The sequence below is a fragment of the Diadema setosum genome, chromosome 10 (genome assembly GCF_964275005.1).
Source record: "Diadema setosum chromosome 10, eeDiaSeto1, whole genome shotgun sequence".
Classification (NCBI taxonomy): domain Eukaryota; kingdom Metazoa; phylum Echinodermata; class Echinoidea; order Diadematoida; family Diadematidae; genus Diadema; species Diadema setosum.
This window is the reverse complement of record NC_092694.1, coordinates 31,270,661-31,290,886: the sequence shown is the minus strand read 5'-3', so window position 1 is coordinate 31,290,886 and position 20,226 is coordinate 31,270,661. Positions and strand designations below refer to the sequence as shown.

Here is a 20,226-nt window from a genome sequence, read left to right as displayed (position 1 = left end):
ATCTCATTAGTGTGTAGCTCCTTTTGTGAAATACAAATTCATTATCCTTGAATACCCTATAATCAAAATAGAATTTGTACTTCATGAGCTCTTGCAAGGAACAGATGTTGTTATTCATGTAATCTCCGGGTAAATCATTGTACTAATACATAGGAGAAAAAAAAAATCCACACCTTCGTTGTAAGGACAGGCATAGCGGACCTCGTAGTCATGGCAACCACTGTTTTCTGCCGTAAGACACACGAGTCCGTCGGTCGTACAGACGTAAGGATAAGAGAGACGATTTGCGGTAGGCGTCCAGATGACCTTTGACCCCACTTCCCGACACTGGGCGAAGAGGGGAGCCGAGCATAGCGTTGTGTTACTCTGAAGATAAAGATTAACGACACTCACGTCAGTTTATGTTATTGCTTGTATACATTAAACACGTCTGCAGTTGAAGCTAGTGAGACAAAATGTTCCAAATTCATAAAGACAATTTCAATCAAATTCACAGTTTAAATCAATTGTCTATGAACTAAAACAAGATTGAAATGGGCGCGCTTGCAAAACGCGTGTCAGCTTTCGTTCAGTAGGCCTACTGGATGTCTTGGCCTGAGCCGTATGTGACGCATAGCAGTGCAGGCGAAATTTACATAGTCCATGGCTGAAATCAAAGTGTACCTTCGTATGAACGGTGATACAGGTCACACTCACTTATTTATGCAAATTAGATGTGTCGCATCACAAGTTTGTTTGTTTGTTTGTTTTTTTTTGTTCATTTTTCATCTGAGAAGATGGCTGGATAGCCCATGATTCCACTACACTATATAAGCAAGTCTTTTTTAATAGACATTTTCTTTCATCAGTCAGGTAAAATGACTATTGGGAAAAGGAAATAACGTGATTTCAAAAACAAAAAGACGAACAGTTTACAAGTGCAACAATTAATATCTTGTTAAAATCAGACTCATATTGATTTTTCTTTTTTGTTGGGGGGGGGGGGGATATAATATAAAATGAAACGTTCATTCTGGATTCTATATAATATATTTGATATATTTGAGATTAAAGTTGCCCCCCCCCCCAAAAAAAAAACAAACAAACAAACAAACAAACAAACAAACAAACAAACAAACAAACAAACAAAGAAACCAAAATAAGACGAGGAAATAACCATGGGATAGTTGTGATCATATTAAATTCAAGAGTATTTTTACTTATGTAACAAGTGATGTATCACTGAAAAGGCTTAATTTTGCTCTCTCTGATGTTAGACTTACTCTAAAATGCTCAGGCGTCTAAACCGTTTTTCGATCAAACTCTTCACAGAATGTTATATAATCTTATATGCATTATATACGTATACAGTATTATGTACTAACATTGGATACGAGAAAGGGAAAACTATCTAAACATAAAATTATTGGCTATGATTAAAAAAAAACACTCACGAGTTGAAGGTGAGTTGAAAATTCCTCATTTTGTCCGTCGCTCTCATCTTGGTCCACATCGAACCATTCCGTCCAGTACAAAGGTTCTGTGCACGAGTTTAGAAACAAGCACACAGACAAACATACACACACATACACAGACACACGCACACGCACACACACACACAAACACACACACACACACAATGAGACATGTCAATGTGCACACGAATTATTTTGCTACCAGTTTGACCACAAACTCCAGAGAGTATCGCTGAATTGAAGCCTATGGGTCCATTATAAAAGACCATAGCACAGCAGCATGCGCGTATCATGAAAATCGGAAGGTTCAAAGTACAAAAAAAAAAACCAAAACAACCCAAAACAAAGAAAAGCAGAAAATAGAATCCCTTTGATTTGAAGTGTTGATGGTAAATATACTAAACTTCCAGTATTTCAACATAGCAAAAATGCGATATTCTTCTGTTAATAATCCAGACACTTTACTTTACACAATTTTGTGCCTTCTTTGTATAATTCAAGTGTCCGTGACTTTACTAGATATAAAAACATGATAATATGCTTGTACTTTCTGTTCATCTTAATTTGAATCCTATCAATGTCAACGATGGTGATTTACACTTGATAATCATGCTATCATGTTAATATGTGACACCTTAATGACAAAGATGTAGCAAAGAGTTATGACCCAATAGTGGAGCTGGTCGATGTTGATTATCCGATCGCTATTACTCGGAATCAAAATTTCAAGGAAGTAACTTTTGGTGGTCTGCTTTGCATGATGACCGCGAATTACGTAAACTATACAATTAATATAATATCAGAGATCAACATGACATAAACAGTGTTTTTGAGTGACAGTCAACTGTTGCTTATCTTTTTGGACATAAATGAAGTTATTTCGGTGGGTTTTTAAAAATCATTATTACGTACGATTTTTAAGACATGTTCGAAAGTGTCTCAAAAAAACCCGGTAATCTGCAAAAGCTGTCTGATATTCTGAGTAAACATCTCAATTCGAGGAACCGCAATGTAAAAAATTACCTTGTGGACACAGTAGTCGCACTTCATAGTCGAAACAGGTGAAATTATCACCGGAGCTCTGTTGGGAATTGACGCACGCAAGCCCGCCCTCTAACGTGCAAGCGACAGCGAGAAGTTGCATTGTGGCATTGGCGGGAACCTGAGTGTACTTCGCTCGGCACTCGATGTCTGTCGGCTCTTCGCAGGTTTCCTTGGTGAACGGAAGCGGGTTCTCTTTACAGCATATTAGATCAATGATTCGAATATCATACCAATCTTGCCTTAATGGCGTAACTTGCATCCTGTTCGTATTTTGATCTTCATATCATTAATAGCATTTATTTATCATCATTATTTTTTTTTTTTCTTACCTGGCACTCACATTCCGAGGTGTGTCTGGCACCATCTTATTTCTGCATAATGTTAATACACTAATTAAGTGCTTTTTCAGTTTTTGATAAAATCGAATGAAATGATATTTTTGGGGTTCTCGTGTAGTAATAATTAGCGTATAACAAAAATTTCAGCATATAGGTCTATTCACTCCGTGTGTGTCTTTTGAATGGGATACTATCTGGACTGTTAAAGGCTGGTGCAGATTTTGATTGAGATAGATCTTCAATTTTGTATTTTTTTTTTTTTTTTGGGTAAAATAATGAGAAACTGATTATGAAATATGAAAGAACATACAATATGAAGGAAGTTTATTTGATGAAAATCGGTTTGGAAATGGCTGACAATATCCAAAACAAAGTCCTAATAAAAGGCGGGACTCATCTTTTATTAGGGCAGATTTGTTCATGGAGATCTGGGCGATTTCAAGTCCGCTTCTCATTCAATAAACTTCTTCTACATTGTCGGTACATGTTCTTTCATATCTAATAAGTAATTTCTCTAATTTCTATCTTACAAGAAAGTAAAAAACCTGAAGCCCAATCTCAACCAAAACTATAACATCCCATGTGTTTCCTGGTATAATTTGCACTTACCTGATGCAGGGAAATGATACTTTCGATGTCACCAGTACCATTTGGATTGTCTGTGCTGAACCATTGGGTCCACGAATACGAGTAACCTGCAAGAAAGTCGCAAAAGCAATTTGCATGTAAATTGAGATAAGGGCAGAGTATGGTTACGCAACATTCATGGTGACTATGTATGGGCTCTTAATCCGTTGTAAAGTGCCACATTCCTTGGCTCTCAACTCCTTCCCATCTCTCTCTTTCCCGTGGGCCCGTAATGTTTAAATTTGGCAAGATGACATTTTGAGGCAGTGTCCTTTAGGGAGTTGATTGAAAACAGGGCCTACCAGCGGCTATCAATGATGATGTGATAATACAGTCCGTCCTCGATCTACATAGTGTAGGACTACCACATATTATACCAACCAAGACATGTAGGCCTACGAAACACCTCCTTCTTAGCATTCATTATGTCATCGGTTTCCTGTTTCCAATTTGGCGTTATCCCAACTTATTGTTGGCCATACATTGCTCCTATTATTTAATTTATGTATGTTACCATTAGTTCCAAGATGCTTTTCCCCCACTGTATTGTCAGATTTCCGGTTCCGATTAATTTACGCTATGACCATGATAAACGAGTTCCTCTTCCCATAATATTGTGAATAAATTAGGCCTCCTGTTTTGCGCACATCAATATAAAGGTCCTATTTTCTTGAAGAAACTACGAAATGGAAAATTTAAATTACAATATATTGTTATCACTATAATGATTATGATGGAAATAATGATAATAATAATAATAATAATAATAATAATAATAATAACAATAATAATAATCATAATAACCACCATCATCATCATAATAATAATAATAATAATAAAAATAATAATCTTTATCATTTCAACATCATCATCCTCTACCTGTAGCTGTGACACCTTCAGACTGGGCCGCTAGCGTTGATTTGTCAACCGCCTCACAGACAATTGATTGGTTCCGGGTATACTGAATCAGCTGAACGGCAGATCGTGTTCTGTAGTTGTTGGACACGCTGCTGTCGTACCGCGTGTAGTTAAAAGCGGATTGATTCAGCGCTAACCAGGTTAAACCGTCCTCATCCAGTATGTACCAGTTGATGGTCGGTTCGTTGTTCTGCGACGGCCCCCTCGCCAGACATTCAACAAGGAGGTTCGGGTCAGAGGGGTCACTGACCTGGCGATTGTACAGGATGCGGACATTGTCTTCGGAACTGACGGAGAGTGCTGCAGTGAGGGGGGGGGGGGGAGGAAATATCTTGAATTGTTGTCACATATATGCGACATGGCTTCTCTGTATCATTTTGTAAACGACGATTGCGATGTTGTTTAAAAATCGATTATAATAATGAACTGGGTCGTCTACTGTTTTCATATCTTTTTTGTTTTCTCCCACGCCTTTTTTACTGACTTGTTCCGCAGGGAAGGACCGGCGGGTGGGATGGGGGGGGGGGGGGGCGCAGCCCTCCCCACTTTTTTTGGCTGGTCAACAAGAGAAGAAGAAGAAAAAAACAAAAAAAAAATCGGTAAGGGGCATTGACCTTGTTACCAACCCCCCCCCCCCAAAAAAAAAAAAAATGATCTGCTGCCATAGATAACTGGAAAAAGAAAAAGGTTTTTCCCGTTGGTAAATTTTATAACAGAATGCTGTTGTTTTTAAAGTAACCAAGCATGCATGCTTGTGTGAAGATGCTGGATAAACATTACTCCTCAAACCGTATATCCCATTGAATACGACTTTAATAAGATTATGGAAATTAAACTAAACGCCATTCTCAAAAACTTGGAAAGGTTAACTATGACCATGTCCAATATGCTTTAAGTGTTTATTTGCAAAATAGAAAATAAAGAAAAGACTCTTCAATTTTAGGTACTTAGTTACATACAGCAGGCGTGTTTGTTACAATAGTGGAGATATCCTGTGCAATATTATATGGTTGCTCCCATTCCTTTACATGTTTTACGGGCTCGGATCATTATGGAAGAAGCTTTAGTGCATTCAAGAGACAACCAAATATACTTACAGCCAACCTCCTCCTGGTATAGCTTTTCGACCTGAGATTCGTTGAATTCCGTGTAAAATATCTTGAGATCACTGAGCATCATGTTTGGAATTCTTTCTGGGTCGAACACTTGGTAAAGAACTCCGAATGCAGTCAGCGACTCGTAACCACTTTCCTGGCCAGAAAGAGAGCCAGGTATTTCGTTGTCGTCGAACACATTTACTCCGTTGATGAAGAAGATTCTCTCATTGGTGTTCCAGGTGATGGTGTAGTGTGCCCAGTTTCCGTAAGTCACTGGAACTTCCTCAAACTTGGGCGTCCAAAGTCTCTTTCCATCAAAGTTAACTTCCACGCGGAGAAGCTCGCCTTGCTTAGCTGCATGTTGGTGAGAATGGGTTATAGTCTGTAAACAATCAAAGTGAACTAGATGAAGATGATTGTTTTTCAGGTGTGAGTTTCTTCAATTTGTCTCCCTCTACTAATGAAATTTGTTAAGGTCGCAACTGCTGATCTGTAAATTAACAAGCATGTCGGAAAAAGGAGCCAATGTGACTCGAACCTGTCATCTACTGCTTTCCGGGCAGCGACACTACCACCAGGCTTGATGTCCCTGGCAGTGACACGATGAACATGCAACAAATACCAAATCTGCGAAATTCCGACTTACATTTTATGTTAAGTAGTCCAAAGCGGACAAGGCATATTAAATGAAAGCAAGATATTATTCGGAGGGGGGGGGGGGTAAAGGTTCAGGTGTGAACCTCAAATTTTTATCTTGCTTCCATGATTGTTTTTGTTTTCAGGACGAATTGACGATAATTGTAGCGCCCCGATTACAGTATTTCCAGTATCTTTATGAGAATCTTTATTGAGCATGACTGATTTTTTGTTTGAGTAGTTATTTCAGTCACCATGATTTGTTTTTAATGGTGTTATTTGCTGCTTTAGTCACGTTCATGTTTTCCCTCAATTTCCTCTCATGTTATAAGTGTTTTTGTTATCCTACATTTCTGCGCCCTGTTCACTATGTGATTATTAAGTGAACAATTAAATGAATCTCTTGTATGATAGTCTAGAGTGCTTATAGGCCTATATACCAGCCAACCATAACACACTACTAAACACACCAGCAAAGCTTGAACAGAACCCAATCGAGTTATATCGACGAAATACAGTTTAATGCAAACTGGTGATCAAGTTTTCTCGCTAGATGAAAGATGAGACGCTCTTTTAATCGGTGATTAGATTCGTTGAATGAATCAATTTCCCCCACCAGATGCGAAATCTTGATCTCATGCAAGAAAAACAACATCACACACTATGTTTGTTTACATAACACCTTGGACATCAGAGGGCGTCAGTCATGTCAATGGACACGATTCTAACTAAGACCTATATTGGCCCGAGTATGAAGAGCAACGACCCCTTGTCTGAGTTAAATAGACGAAATGAATATTGCGAGATTAATAGGTACATGGTGACGACATCAAAGGCATCAGAAACTGTCCAACGGCAATTACATGCTGGCGTTGTGGTTTACTATTGCAGTGAATGTCATGTATTGAACACTCCACCAATATATAGAATAGTAAGAAACTTAATTTTAACTGTGTACTGATATGATAGTAAACACATGCATACTCCTCAGGAAAAATCCACGCTTTTTCAGTTTATGACCACCGGAAGTAATAATAGTCGTAATAGCAGTCGGCTCGCTGATGATGTTCATCCACAGACTGAAGGTGAGGCCCTGTTATGATACACAGAAAGAAAGAAAAAAAGTCTCGAATTTTTGCAGAACATGCGCCTGATGACTTAGAAGAGATGTGTTCTGCGTACCTGTCGTACAAAATATCAATACATTGTAAGCGAAATATTTACGCTATGGTAATCAACATAATAATACTTAGATGTTAATTCAACAGCAATAAACAAGGTAATGAAAGACCACAACAATCTGGGGAGCGCACGTTTCTTTAAATAAGTGTCATAGGGCCCCCAAAAACCAAAATACAAGATCAAACCAAGGGGGTTCCATAATTATCCACTTGTAGGTATTGTACATTAAGCCCGATTTAGTTCACACTTTTTGTTTAAGTGTGTCCAAGACGACATCGCATATTCTACATGACTTGTGTTATTACTGTCATTTTCATATCCTAAAACACTGACACACATTATCGTCAAAAGACAAACACAGTTACAAACACATGAAATTACAAGTGTTTATTTTTTTCTTTCTCATTCCCAGATACTCAAGCGGAATGTTCCAATTTCAAAATTTCCATTTACAAATCCTTCGCTTCCTTTATATTGTTTCGTTTCTGGCTTTCTGTTCATTCATGCGATTTTACTCTGATGAGTGCATGTCGAAAAGCTTTAGTATGTCTGTGTTGAATGCCATTTCCCATTTGCAAATCATTATTCTCTACTTTTTTTCCCTCATTTGGATTAGTCCCATAATAGATTGGTACAATTCGAGCTTACGGATGTGCAACAGCTCGGTTCTGTCACGCAGAGACCGGCAAAGTTCCCCAGGTCGACCATGGCGGTCCTGTCGTTACGGGTGACGCAAACGTGTCTCGAGGCGTTATGCGCCTCGTTCAGGATCAGCGAGCTTCTCGTCACGTTGTCGAGGACTCCATCGGGACCTTTGGCGGAGCTGCTATAAATGGTAGATGTGATCTTCTTGCGGCCTGTGCAGTCAGTTGGAGCCCTGTCTGACGCCGAGGTCCGACCGTTCCACTCCCAGTGCAGAGTCGGAGCTGGGAGAGCGTCTGCCAAAATCATACGCGGAGTCGTACTAATGAAGCTACACATAATTGCTGCTTTGAACAGGTAAATGGCTTGTATTACGTCTCTGAGAACAACGACAAGAGCAACGATATCAGTACTCTGTCCTTTATGCTACGTAACCCACTGCATTGCATACTCTCGACTCCGAGGTTAACCACAAAGGCACATGTTAGGCTACAGCACCTATGGGCGTAAAACTGTAACAGAACTGGATGATTTCAGGAGGGTTTGTTTGTTTGTTTTGATTTCATTTTTCTGTCCGATATTATGGCTGGATAACCCATAGTCAGCCTGCTGCACTACCTGGTCTTCCATGGGGTTCAGTTGTGAGTGCTTGGGGCGGACCACTTCACGATGAATGAATGGAGAGGGTTCTTTCACGTGCGTGGGTTGTGACTCTTTCATACACTGGACCGCCGTTTTTATATCTCATGCGAGAAACAGAGTATTTTGCCTCTTTTAGACTACATAATAACACACAAGGCTCGCTTGAATTAAGACATTCGATTAAAAGTACGATACTCACTGAGCCACCTCGCCGCTGAAAGGGATAAAGAGTAAAACTGATAACACAGCAATAACGATGTTCACAGTAATAGTTGCAGAGTTTGTTTGCAAAAACCGATAACTCCATTTTTGAAGATTTTGAAGTACGGTCTCTGTCATAAAGTACAAATAATACCTTTTAAATGATATATTGGACAGTACATATTAAGGTATATTTTTGAAGTTATGGCCAAAAGAAGCAAAAATTTCTTATTCTCTTTATTTTTCTTGACCTTTAATGGCAACTATCTCCATTTGACAAATATGGACTTATCGGTTTTTGCAAACAGACTCTTCAGTCGGCCCTATAACTGCTCCATTGTAATAACAATAAGAATATTGACGATAATGATAATGATAATGATAATGATAATAATCGGCATCCTCATCACCACGGACGCCACCAATAAATGCCATGGACACACCTGTCGCCGGAGGACACCAAAATCTGATCTCGTAGTCGAAGCACTCTTCTCCGGGCGCCTGCTCTGCATCCTCGCACACGAGCCCGCTCGATGCATTGCCGCAGTCTTGAGATAAATCTTGGCCTGCTGCTCCCGAAGTTATCTGTGAGATACGCACCCGGCATTCCGTCCGGATCGGCGAGTCGCACACGCCCGCATCAATCTGTGAAGCATAGTGAAGTATATTCTTGTAAAAGTTATTAAGTACACGCAACATGATAACCATGTCAGGAATCGATATCCGGTGCTGAAGAAACAAAACCTGCTTTGAACAAAAAAAAAAAAAAAAAAAAAAAGAAAGAAAGAAAGAAAGAAGAAGATAAAGAAAAAAAAAGAATAACAAGACGAAGAAGAAGAAGAAGAAGAAGAAGAAGAAGAAGAAGATATTCACCAATGTATGTGATACATGTAAGTCGAGATGCGCAAGAATGTAATTTTACTGTATTCCCATTGTTCCGCGACTAAAATGGGTATGAAGTTTTAAAGTATGCCCCCTCCAGTTCCGAGTAAGTATAAGAAGACAGCGTAATTAATCAAAACAGCGAGAGAGAGAGAGAGAGAGAGAGAGAGAGGAGAAAATGGTAATCAGCGACAGCTTGAAGTGATTCAAATAAAGCAATTTATGTTGACAATAAGCGAAAAAGTTTAAACACCAAAGTCCTTTTTTACCAATAGATATCCAAAATGTGAGATTCTTTGAAGTCTGCACGTGGAAGACACGCACACACGCACACACCAAACGCAACATAAACAAAGCTCTGAAATCAGGTGCTTACCAACTTCACGGACGCCAAGGTTTCATTGTCGGTACCGTCTAAAGGAGTATCCGAATTATACCATCCCGTGTAGTAGGGCGCCGGTGATTCGGGGCCATTTTTAGACTGATCTGGCGTGGGATCAAGTGTGTAGAAGACGTGAACCTCAGGATCAGTAAAATGAACATTTCGAGAAGATCTTTTTGGGAGTTCATCAATGGGTGCATGTTGTTTTAGTTCAGTTCAGTCAGTTCAGTTTTTCATTTATTTCACGATCTTAAAACCTCTAGCCACTTCTAGACGCTATGAGCAGTGAAACTAGTTCCCACACCCAGCGCGATATCGGGTTTTCCTCCCTTTCAATAAATCGTTTTAAAGAGCCCTTTAAAATTATATTTCATCTTTTACAAACATTGTATGGGACATGCAGATTCCATGGTAGAGGGCTACTGAAGTTTGGGTCGAACATAATCTAACCAAAGTGAATTATTACGCAAGGAAACTATCAATAGGTCTATTAACTAGAAAAACAGGGGGAAAAAAAAGGAAAAAAGAAAACATCATCCAGCAACAGACAGGACTGAAGCCAGAGATACGCGCACTCATTGCGGCGATTAAGCTGCGATCAAGGTCTGATAATGCTCCTTTGGCTTACCAGCGTCGCAGTAGGTGGGTACCATGGCCAGAGCTCCGGGTACCATCATCCACAGCATCCAAGCATAAGTTAGCTGCGAGGCAAGCCGAAAAGACAATTCTTATTCAATTAAAATTTGCAGTTGTTGTTTTTTGTGTGTAATACACTTGAGAAACAACATAAAGACAGTCATGTTCTGAAAAAAAAGAAGAAAAAAGGAGAGAACTAGAGAAACGCAATATTATTGTACAATGTTGATACCCCCGCCCCAAATATCTTAACTAAATAACCAAATATCTTTCTGTTTTCTCATGAAAGTCTTTCCATAAAACCGTTAAGTATAGTAAGTGATAATAACACTTGCAGAGAGTACAGGTCCGCCCTTCGCTTTGATACAAACAGGCAACTACACATGACTTGATACACTGGAAGAGTTCGTCACCTGTCTCTGCAACAAATCTTTCCTCTAATCCATGTAGATCTAGATTAGATTAAAAAAACAAACAAACTCGAATTTGACAAGAAATTCAGTCTCTAGACTTCTTCATAGATCAGCCTTTTCCCATCCTCATTTACTTTTACTCGACAGAAACGAGGACTCCCCTTCCCGAAAGATTATTCAATTTTCGGAATAACGAACCCTATTCCCTTTTCAGATTAACGAACCTTATTTCATCTTCAGAATAACGAACGTTCGGAGTACTGAATTAATGGGCCCTTTTCTTCTGTTTTTTCGGATTAAAGCCACAAATGCTCGAAGTAGCGGGCCCTGTTTATTTCCGGATTAAGGAACATCCGGGATAAAGAACCTCTCCCACGGCACCACGGTATCACGGCTCAGCGTTATTTGTTTTCATGGAGCACCGTTGTTTGCCTTCCCAAAAAATCCATGTAGATCTAGATTAGATATAAAACAATCTCGAATTCGACAAGAAATTTAGGCACAATAATGAAAGACAGCTTAGCAGTTGTTAATTCCTACATCTAGTTCAAGTAAAAAGAACCCTAACGTTAGGTCCATTCTAGTTTCTATTATATAGATGTGTTGTATTGATGAGAACATAGAAACTAAATGACAAAATTGGTGTGCCTTTAGAGAAATCACATGCATCATAACAACATTAAATCAGATTTGGAGTTCATAGGTCTAACCTCTGAGATATACATGACGAAGTTTGCATCACAGCGTATTATTGTCTAGTTTAGCCCTATTATACTGTAGGAGGTGCTCCACATGGATTAGAACATCTTGCGCTTCTCCCTGCGTCTATCCCCTCCCAACTGCTGCTTTTTCCATTCCCGCAGGCTATCATGGATGTAAATTCCCGGAGGATCTCATTCCCGCAGGCTATCATGGATGTAAATTCCCGGAGGATCTTTAAGCAGCCGCTGATATTGCTTGCTTGGTTCCTCTATTTCGTCTTCGTTACCATGGTTACCGTCCTAGCCGGGAGACCTCGACGCGTTTAGCGGTACCGTACCCCAGATGGATGCAGATACGATCGCGATCGAGTATGGGCTGTCCTTTTTTTTTTTTTTTTTTTTTTTTTTTGTACCGTCATGTATGAACTTAGCTCCTGAGGCGCTCGTTGTACCTTAACACTCTTGAAAATTACATACAATACACTATACGGTCTTCGGTGACAGCCTTATGAGGGAATTTTTCACTGAGCCGGAGAATAATTTGCTAAGCATGCGAATGTCGACAAACAAAACATGGCGAAGTCCGACATTTGGAGATTTCCTCCGAATGTGTTCCGACAACGGAGTCGAAAACCATTCTTGTGCGCAGTTTGTGTGCCGTTCTCGCGACGTATGTGCCAATGCCGTGTGTAACATTGCTGAACTAGGGCAAGTCACATACACGAAGATCACGTGACTAAACTGGGAGCAACGCAAATTTTCCAATAATCACGGACAGAATGTTTCCAAGGAGAGTATAGACAGCGGTCTTGGGTTGAAGTCAAATAAAACCTTCTTTTCTCTTTTTGTTTCTTTGTTTGCTTGTTTGACTGTTCTATATATTTTTCATCAGAGAAGATGGCTGTACAACTCATCTGAGTTACACTATAGCTGGTCTTACAATTCAATTCAATTTCAATTCAAAGGTTTTATTTTCACTTCTTTCAACAGAATGTACAAAAGTATAAATTCGACATGCATTTCAAGGAGGGATGCATAGGTAGCAAGGAATGTACATGTCAGTAGTCATCACAAAGTGAGGCATTTTTCATACGAACATATTTAAACATTCTGTGAAGAAAAAAAAATGGAGGCACCCACTCAAAAGACTGTGCTTGTACTGTGTGGGCGCAGGGAAAAGGGAAAAAAATGAATAACTTAAAACTGCAAGTGTGCGGGAAATGAGAAAAGAAGGGGAAAAAAGGGTGAAAGAAGAAACAGAAATAGGAGGAAAGAGACGAGACAACTAAAAGTTAAAAGCCTAGATCAATCGATACATTAAAGATCAAGCCCACAGAGACTATTAACCATACTAGAAGAGTAGAGCGAGAAAGTGACTTTAGGAAGTTGCTGACAGCGGGTCAGTTGGATGTGAGGCTTTACTCTCTCTTTCATTTAGCTCTGTTGTGCGTTGGTTGAGCACGAATGCATGCGTGTTGTGTTGTTGTTGTTTTTTTTTTTGTGTGTGTGTGTTCCGATTTCCTTTCTGAGGACTTACCGCTACAAATATCTGCTTACCTGTAGCCCCTTCCCCCCCCCCCCATAGGTCGTTCCCAAGTGACATTTCATTCACTTTACGGGTTTTCAAAAAACAAACAAAACACATACAAAACAAAAACAAAACAAAAACAAAAACATATCTGTATTGTTTGATGTGCAGATGTATGATATGATTTCAATTAGTAGAAAACCTAATAAATGAAATGGAGTCAAATTGAATAAAATGAAATGAAGTCATTATGAAGTAACACACCTCGGCCATGCGCTTCATATTAGTCAGACGTCATTTGTTGCGGATTTGCCCCCAAACATGCCCCAAATGTTCGTGAGAATGTCTCAAAAAGTACACGAATAGTTTTCGGATCTGTCGAAATTAATGATAAAAAACAAAACTTCTCTGCTTTCGCGGAACGTTATACACGAGACTTCTCCATATCGGGATCTGTTTGGGGTTTCACGAAGATAGCGCACGTCAGGCACATATGACGAGGCTTTAAAGACATTTTCAAGAACAAATCACGAGCAAATCACCTCAGAAGGATAAAAAATTCACATGAAATGTCCTTTCTGTTTTTGGAACTCCTGCAGAACTAAAAACGATACCCACAAAGAGTTGACGACGCTTCCGAACCCCCTTGCCCATTTGTCGATCTTTTGCAGACTATATAGAATACGAATGGTAAACACTGGTAAACGATTTGCGAAGGATGCGAACGTCGACAAAACTTCATACGTCCGACATATTCAAATTTTACATATTTCATGCCGAAAAATACTTTGCATGGTTTCAAAAGAATGATTGAATATTCAAATCGAAATGATAATGTTTGCACTTCACACCTCCCACATCGGTTTGAACAATGAGAAATGATAAAAAAAAAATCGGGTATAAATGATTTATTGATTACTAGTATCACACACAGAATCTCACTCTGTTGGACCTGTACAAGACAACAATGATTTGTTGATGATTTCTTTCTGTCTCTGTTTGAGTCTATGCACACACACACTCACACACACACAAACACACTCACACTCACACACATACTACATGCACACAAATATGAAGAAAACTGTTACTAGTACTAGTTTAGTTTTTATTCACGTTAAAGATCCCTTTCGGATCAGTGATTTAAAACATTTTCAAGATATCACATTATTGATGCATTATGTGTAGGTCTGTTGCATCACAAAACGTCCTACCACATAAAATTTTCGCAATAAAGCCTAAAATATAAGGAAATATCAGTATTTTTCTCAATAAACAATTACTGCAGACGGTTTAGTCTGGAAAGATTTTTATTATAACTAGTGTTCACATTATGTGTATTTAACAATACTTAACATCGATTATACGGATTTGCACAACAGTTTTTTCTATCCTAACTCACATTTCAGAAGTATTTTAAAGCACTGATGCTGGGTTTTTGTGTCATCTGCAAATGGTAAATTATGCCTTTAATTGAAGGCGGCGAACATTCGGTCACCTCACTCAATGTCATTCAAGAAATTTGCATGGGTGCATGCGTTTAGGGATGATATTTTTAAAGATGTGAAACTTTAAAGTCTTCTTCATTTCATGTCCGAATTTTTAAACATTTCTTTCGCTTTTTGCGTCTCATTTTAAAATCTGAAGTCATCTTCAAAAATATACCGATATAGCAGCACGTCATTCGGGTATAGTTTCTTAACTATCCTCTCAATTTCCTTTATCTGTAAATGACAAAGAAGACAGATCAAAGTGAACATAGTGCAGGCCAAAGAAAACTCATCCATCCAATCAATAACGTAGAACAATAGTGATAGAAAAAAGAATCAAGTCCCTGACCGCAATGGAATCAGGAACGCATTCGGTATTGAGATGACAAAATGTATTGAGATATGGTAAATATGAATATACACAGGCTAGCTGAATCATACTATAATGTAGATGACTATGAACTATGGAGAAGAGAAAAACGCAATGATATAGTTAACGTGGATTTCAAGGCTCGGGTAACGATTTAGAGTGAAAACTTACCCCTAGACGTAGTGTTCGCCATGCCATTACTGTTTATCCGTGCGATATTCATGTACTAGAAATTACTGTTGTGTCTCTACAACAGCATGGAATGAAATATTACACAATCATACAGATTTGTGTTTGATTGAAAATCCGACTGTAAGGAAATGCCTGTAACTATTCCCCCAAGAAACGGCTCTCTCTGAATGAAATTTGTTTGTCAGATGTTACACCTTTTAAATGAACTGTAGTTCTTTTTGCATCAAAAACTGTGTGGAAGAAGTATTTGTTAGGTAATTTCCTTTTGTATATATGAAATTAGATCACGTTCCGAATTGCCTTCTCCGCGTGATTTCTTTCTTGTTTCTTTATAAAAAGAGGTTTAGGAGCTTTGATCGATTGCATTCATCACGTTTATAGCTGCATGTTTAGGGACCATTTTATTTCCCCGCCCTTTCAGAGACTCAATACAGGATAAAATAGCAATCTAGATCTCATATCCTAGGACGTGATTGGTTTACCGTTTCTTTTTAAGGAATTTTACTACCACTACGTGTAATCGATTTCATTCATCACGTGTTGCGATGCATGTTTAAGGACCATTTTACTTTCCCACCCTTTCAGAAATTCAATACAGGACAATACAGTAGTATAGATCTCATATCCTGGAACGTGATCGGTTGATCTTTTCTTTTTAAAAGGACGCTGAGGAGCATTGGACTGACCTCTCATTCATCCATTTGACATACAAGATCAATAATTAGCGAAACGTGGCAACAAGTAATTTTATTTCCAGTCTCTTTGATTCAAATAGGTATCGATATTGATCGATTCCATTCATCACGTGTAGAGCTGCATGTTTAGGGACCACTTGATTTTTCCCGCCCTTTCAGAGGCTCAGTACAGGACAATGAAATAAATCTGGATCTCATATCCTGGGACCCAGAAAAGCGCCACCATAGTGGAACTAAAAGTACGAGACCTAATGGTGCTTCCAAATGATCATCTATAATGTCTATCATCGTTATTGTCGATACGTCTGGACACTGCACTTTCCCTAATTGCTTTACAATATCAATATTACATGCCATTGCTTGAAAGTACAAATTCACCTTAATATCATATGCGTTTGATTGGATACAGTAATATTAGTAGTACGCTTCAGTGAAAGTTTGAGGAAAATTGGACAATCCGTTCAAAAGTTATGAGCTCAAGTTGAAGTTTGAAGTCTCAGTGTCACCATCGCTGGATGAGAAAACTACTACAGCTTGTGATGTTACATGACGTGTAGACAGATACACAGAGGGAATATACGGAGAACTCCACAAAATGTAACTCCACAAAATGTAACTTTGTGGAAAAAGTACACATTCCCTCGACTTGTTGCCAGGTCACTGACACGTTAAGGGTAATATCATTTCCCATGCCTTCTGAAACAGGCGAGTCATCAAGGCTAGTGCTCTATTATGCAAGAAAAGTGAAAATATGTTGAATTTTCTTTATATTTTCCTTATTATCATTATACGCATGTGACGTTACAAAATGTAGGAGTATTCTCATCTAGCAATGACGGCACTGAAACTTGAAGAATTAATGACTTTTAAGCAGAGTGTCCGCTTTTCCTTGAACTTTCACTAATGTGCTCTACCAATATGTTGCTACGTTCATTCAATTCAGTATAATCAAAGCGTGGCATATTGGTTGAGGTGAATTTTTGTGAGATACTTAGAAACCTCTTTATGAAATGATCCAGAGCATACAATAAGCATTCTGAGAGGAATTCAAAGTTTATTGGATGAAATTCGAGTTTGGAATTGCCGAGATATATATAAAAAAAAATCTCAGCCATATGAAAAACTAATTTTCTTCAAACAAACATCGAATTCTTTTTAGATATATGCTCTTCCATAATAGATTCCACTATCTAAAATAATCACCATCAAAAAAGGTTGGAAACCTGACCCCCCCCCCATCTAAACTGTATTATCTCTTTAAAGGGATAGTATACATTATTAGTGGCGATGAAGATTGAGGTTGTAATTTTTGCAAGATACTAAGAAACCACTTATGAAGTGTTACAGAGCGTACCACTTTAAAGAGGAATTAAAAGTTTATTTGATGAAAATCGATTTTGACGCGGCTGAGATATCCAAAACAAAGTAAAACAAAGAGATCTTAAATAAAGGTGGGTCCCACCTTTTATAAGAATCGTTTTTTTTTTCTTTTTTTTTGGGGGGGGGGGGGAAGGGGAATACCTTAACCGATTCAAAATCCATTTTCATCAAATAAATGTTAAATTACTCTTGGAATTACATGCTCTTTCATATTTCACATGAGGTTTCTAAAATTATAAAAATAGAGTTTCTGCAAGAAGCAACGGCCAAGTTCACACATACATACACACGCATAGAGAGAGAGACACACACACAAGCACAATTATACGAATATTGTGGCCTATGAGTGTGTGAGTATTTCTGAAGCACATCCTCAATTCCCTGTTCCATTTCCCTCGTTCAACATGTAGGCATTCTCTTTTTTTTTCTTTCCTTCCATTCTTTCCAGGCATTCTCTTTTTTTTTCTTTCCTTCCATTCTTTCCATCTATATTCTATCAAGTTGTGCAATGATGTTGTGTTTCTCCTGTTTTGTTCCGTCCTGTTTTGAATTATATTTATGATAAGTATTTGTAAATTAATATTTCATCAGATTTCTTTTTGAGTGGTTCACAATATACTAGCTTGCTTTTTAGTGGACTTCTCAATTTTTTTTTCTCAACTGAAGCATAACTGTATTTTGTCCAGTACTCGTTCTTATGTTTATCTGTATCATTTATATTTTGCTAAGTCGAATGTTTGTTTATATAGTTCCTGATTTATTTTGTGTTATGTTTTGTTGGGAAAAGAAGAATGAAATTAAGTGAATTGAAATTGAATACGTCATAATATATATATCTTACTATGTGTGAGAGAGAGAGAGAGAGAGAGAGAGAGAACTGGTTAAAGATTTTGGGAAACGTTTAGACAGAATAATGGACAGAGATAAAAGAGGCATGCGCATTGACATCTTCATCGATGATTATTGTGGCATCACGTTGCAGTGACATTGTTAAAGAAGACATAGAACTTGTACATGAGAACTCAGATTTGCGTGCGCCAGAATGATTAAACGAGAGTATTTTGAGGGAATCATGAGCTCAAGTTTCGCTTTTATGTATATCCCGTTGCCCTTTACTAGCTTTTTCGATTGTGGATTTCATCTAATTGTTTCCTCCATTTAGATTAGTGTGCACATTAGAACAGACGTCATGTATTTCTTAACTACAGAAATAGCATTGCAAAGGCCGTGGCTTAGTACGCATGTTTCCCAAAGCCGTTTACATAAGGGCTTTTTACACTTGTGTTTCTTAACCCCGGACTTTCTCTGACCCAGGACTATCGTTAGTCCCGTACCAATTTTTTCAGCTTTTTACACTCGCCAATTAGTCCCGTACTATCTCTTGTCCGGGGCTAAGGAGAAAACTGACCTTTTTACACTCGTCTTTCTTAGCCCCGGACTTTCCAAACCACATGAATATTCATAATTACGCTGTGTACTGTACACGTACACGCACGCACCGGCAGCACTTGATTACCTCGTTTCTGATTGGTCAGTGAGGGTCGCACTTCGTCTCCGTCGCTTAGCCCAGGATTATTTTTTCGTTCTGTTTACACTCACTTGCTTGGCACCGCAATTGCGGTGCTAGCACCGCAATTGCGGTGCTAACCCCTGCTATTTTGCAGGGCCAGATAGTACCGTACTATCGGTGGGGCTAGCCCACTTTGGCAAAAACGAGTGTAAACAGAAAGTGGGCTAAGGATAGTCCCGTACTATCGGTGGGGCTAAGGCCCCCCCTTAGCCCCACCGATAGTCCGGGGCTAAGCAAAAATTTACAAGTGTAAAAAGCCCTATAGAGTATACGCGCGCAAAAGTCATGAACTCAAGCATGTATATAATATGCGTATGTACAATTAATGTTATATGTACGTGTGATCTTGTATGTGTGTATATGTTTGTGTGTGCGTGTTTATGTTAATTCACATGAAACACATTAATCTCACTGATAAATATTCATGTGATTCATGCTTCTTACTATCCTACTTACTCAAGAAGGTTCAAAATTTGAGGGTCGATAAAAAAAAAAGATATATTACGTACTCATACATTCCACACAAACACACAGTATAGACAGATTTTCTCGACTTGAAAAACATTCAGGGTAAAGAAAACGTCGTATACTCCACTGCCGGCGCCACGTTTTTAAAAGTGGGGGGGGGGGGACTTATATTTTTTAGTGCCACTTCCGAGTTTCATCAGCTAACAAGCAAAAAAAAAAAAAAAAAAAAAAAAAAAGCCTTCGAACGGCGCAACTTCGGTTGCCACTTCCGGGTTTAAGCGAAAGAAAGAAAGAAAGAACCCCCCCCCCCCCCCCCCAGCGCAAAGTTCTGATTCCAATCCGGGTTTCTTCAAAAAAAGGCCTTACCCGCGCTCCAACTTCAATGTTTCATCGACTGGCAACAAAATATATCTACAATACATATCGCTCTGGTACATCTTGCAATTAGCAAGAACTTAACCACATTTATTTTTTCTTGTGCCATTCCGGGGGTTCGAAAAAAGTGGGGCATAGTGGTTCCACCCTATGTATTCCAATATGTTGCGCAAAAAAAAAAAAAAAAAAAAAAAAACATTCCGCCCTGTACTGAAAAGGAGAATTGGTTGATGCCATTTCATGCTTGATCTTTTGATCTTAATCATTCTGAATGTTCGTTAATACGAAAGTGAAATAAGGTTCGTTATTTCGAAACACACAAGTTCCATACACGTATTTAGATGTTCGTTAATCCGAAAAGGA

At 38.7% G+C, this 20,226-nt stretch overlaps 1 protein-coding gene across 1 annotated transcript in view; it reads right to left on the bottom strand.

Annotated features, from left to right (window-relative positions):
• The window catches only part of LOC140233935 (uncharacterized), a 31,950-nt gene extending 21,231 nt beyond the window's left edge, over window positions 1–10,719 (bottom strand). The window contains exons 1-11 of the mRNA XM_072314023.1: window positions 10,674–10,719; window positions 10,040–10,149; window positions 9,225–9,426; window positions 7,945–8,234; window positions 7,099–7,207; window positions 5,479–5,832; window positions 4,343–4,681; window positions 3,446–3,531; window positions 2,478–2,667; window positions 1,434–1,519; window positions 174–366 (exon numbers count right to left, since the gene is read on the bottom strand). Of these exons, the coding sequence (XP_072170124.1) occupies window positions 174–366; window positions 1,434–1,519; window positions 2,478–2,667; window positions 3,446–3,531; window positions 4,343–4,681; window positions 5,479–5,832; window positions 7,099–7,207; window positions 7,945–8,234; window positions 9,225–9,426; window positions 10,040–10,149; window positions 10,674–10,719 (2,005 nt within the window). The remainder of the gene's footprint in view (window positions 1–173; window positions 367–1,433; window positions 1,520–2,477; window positions 2,668–3,445; window positions 3,532–4,342; window positions 4,682–5,478; window positions 5,833–7,098; window positions 7,208–7,944; window positions 8,235–9,224; window positions 9,427–10,039; window positions 10,150–10,673) is intronic.
• Between the last annotated feature and the right edge of the window lie 9,507 nt (window positions 10,720–20,226).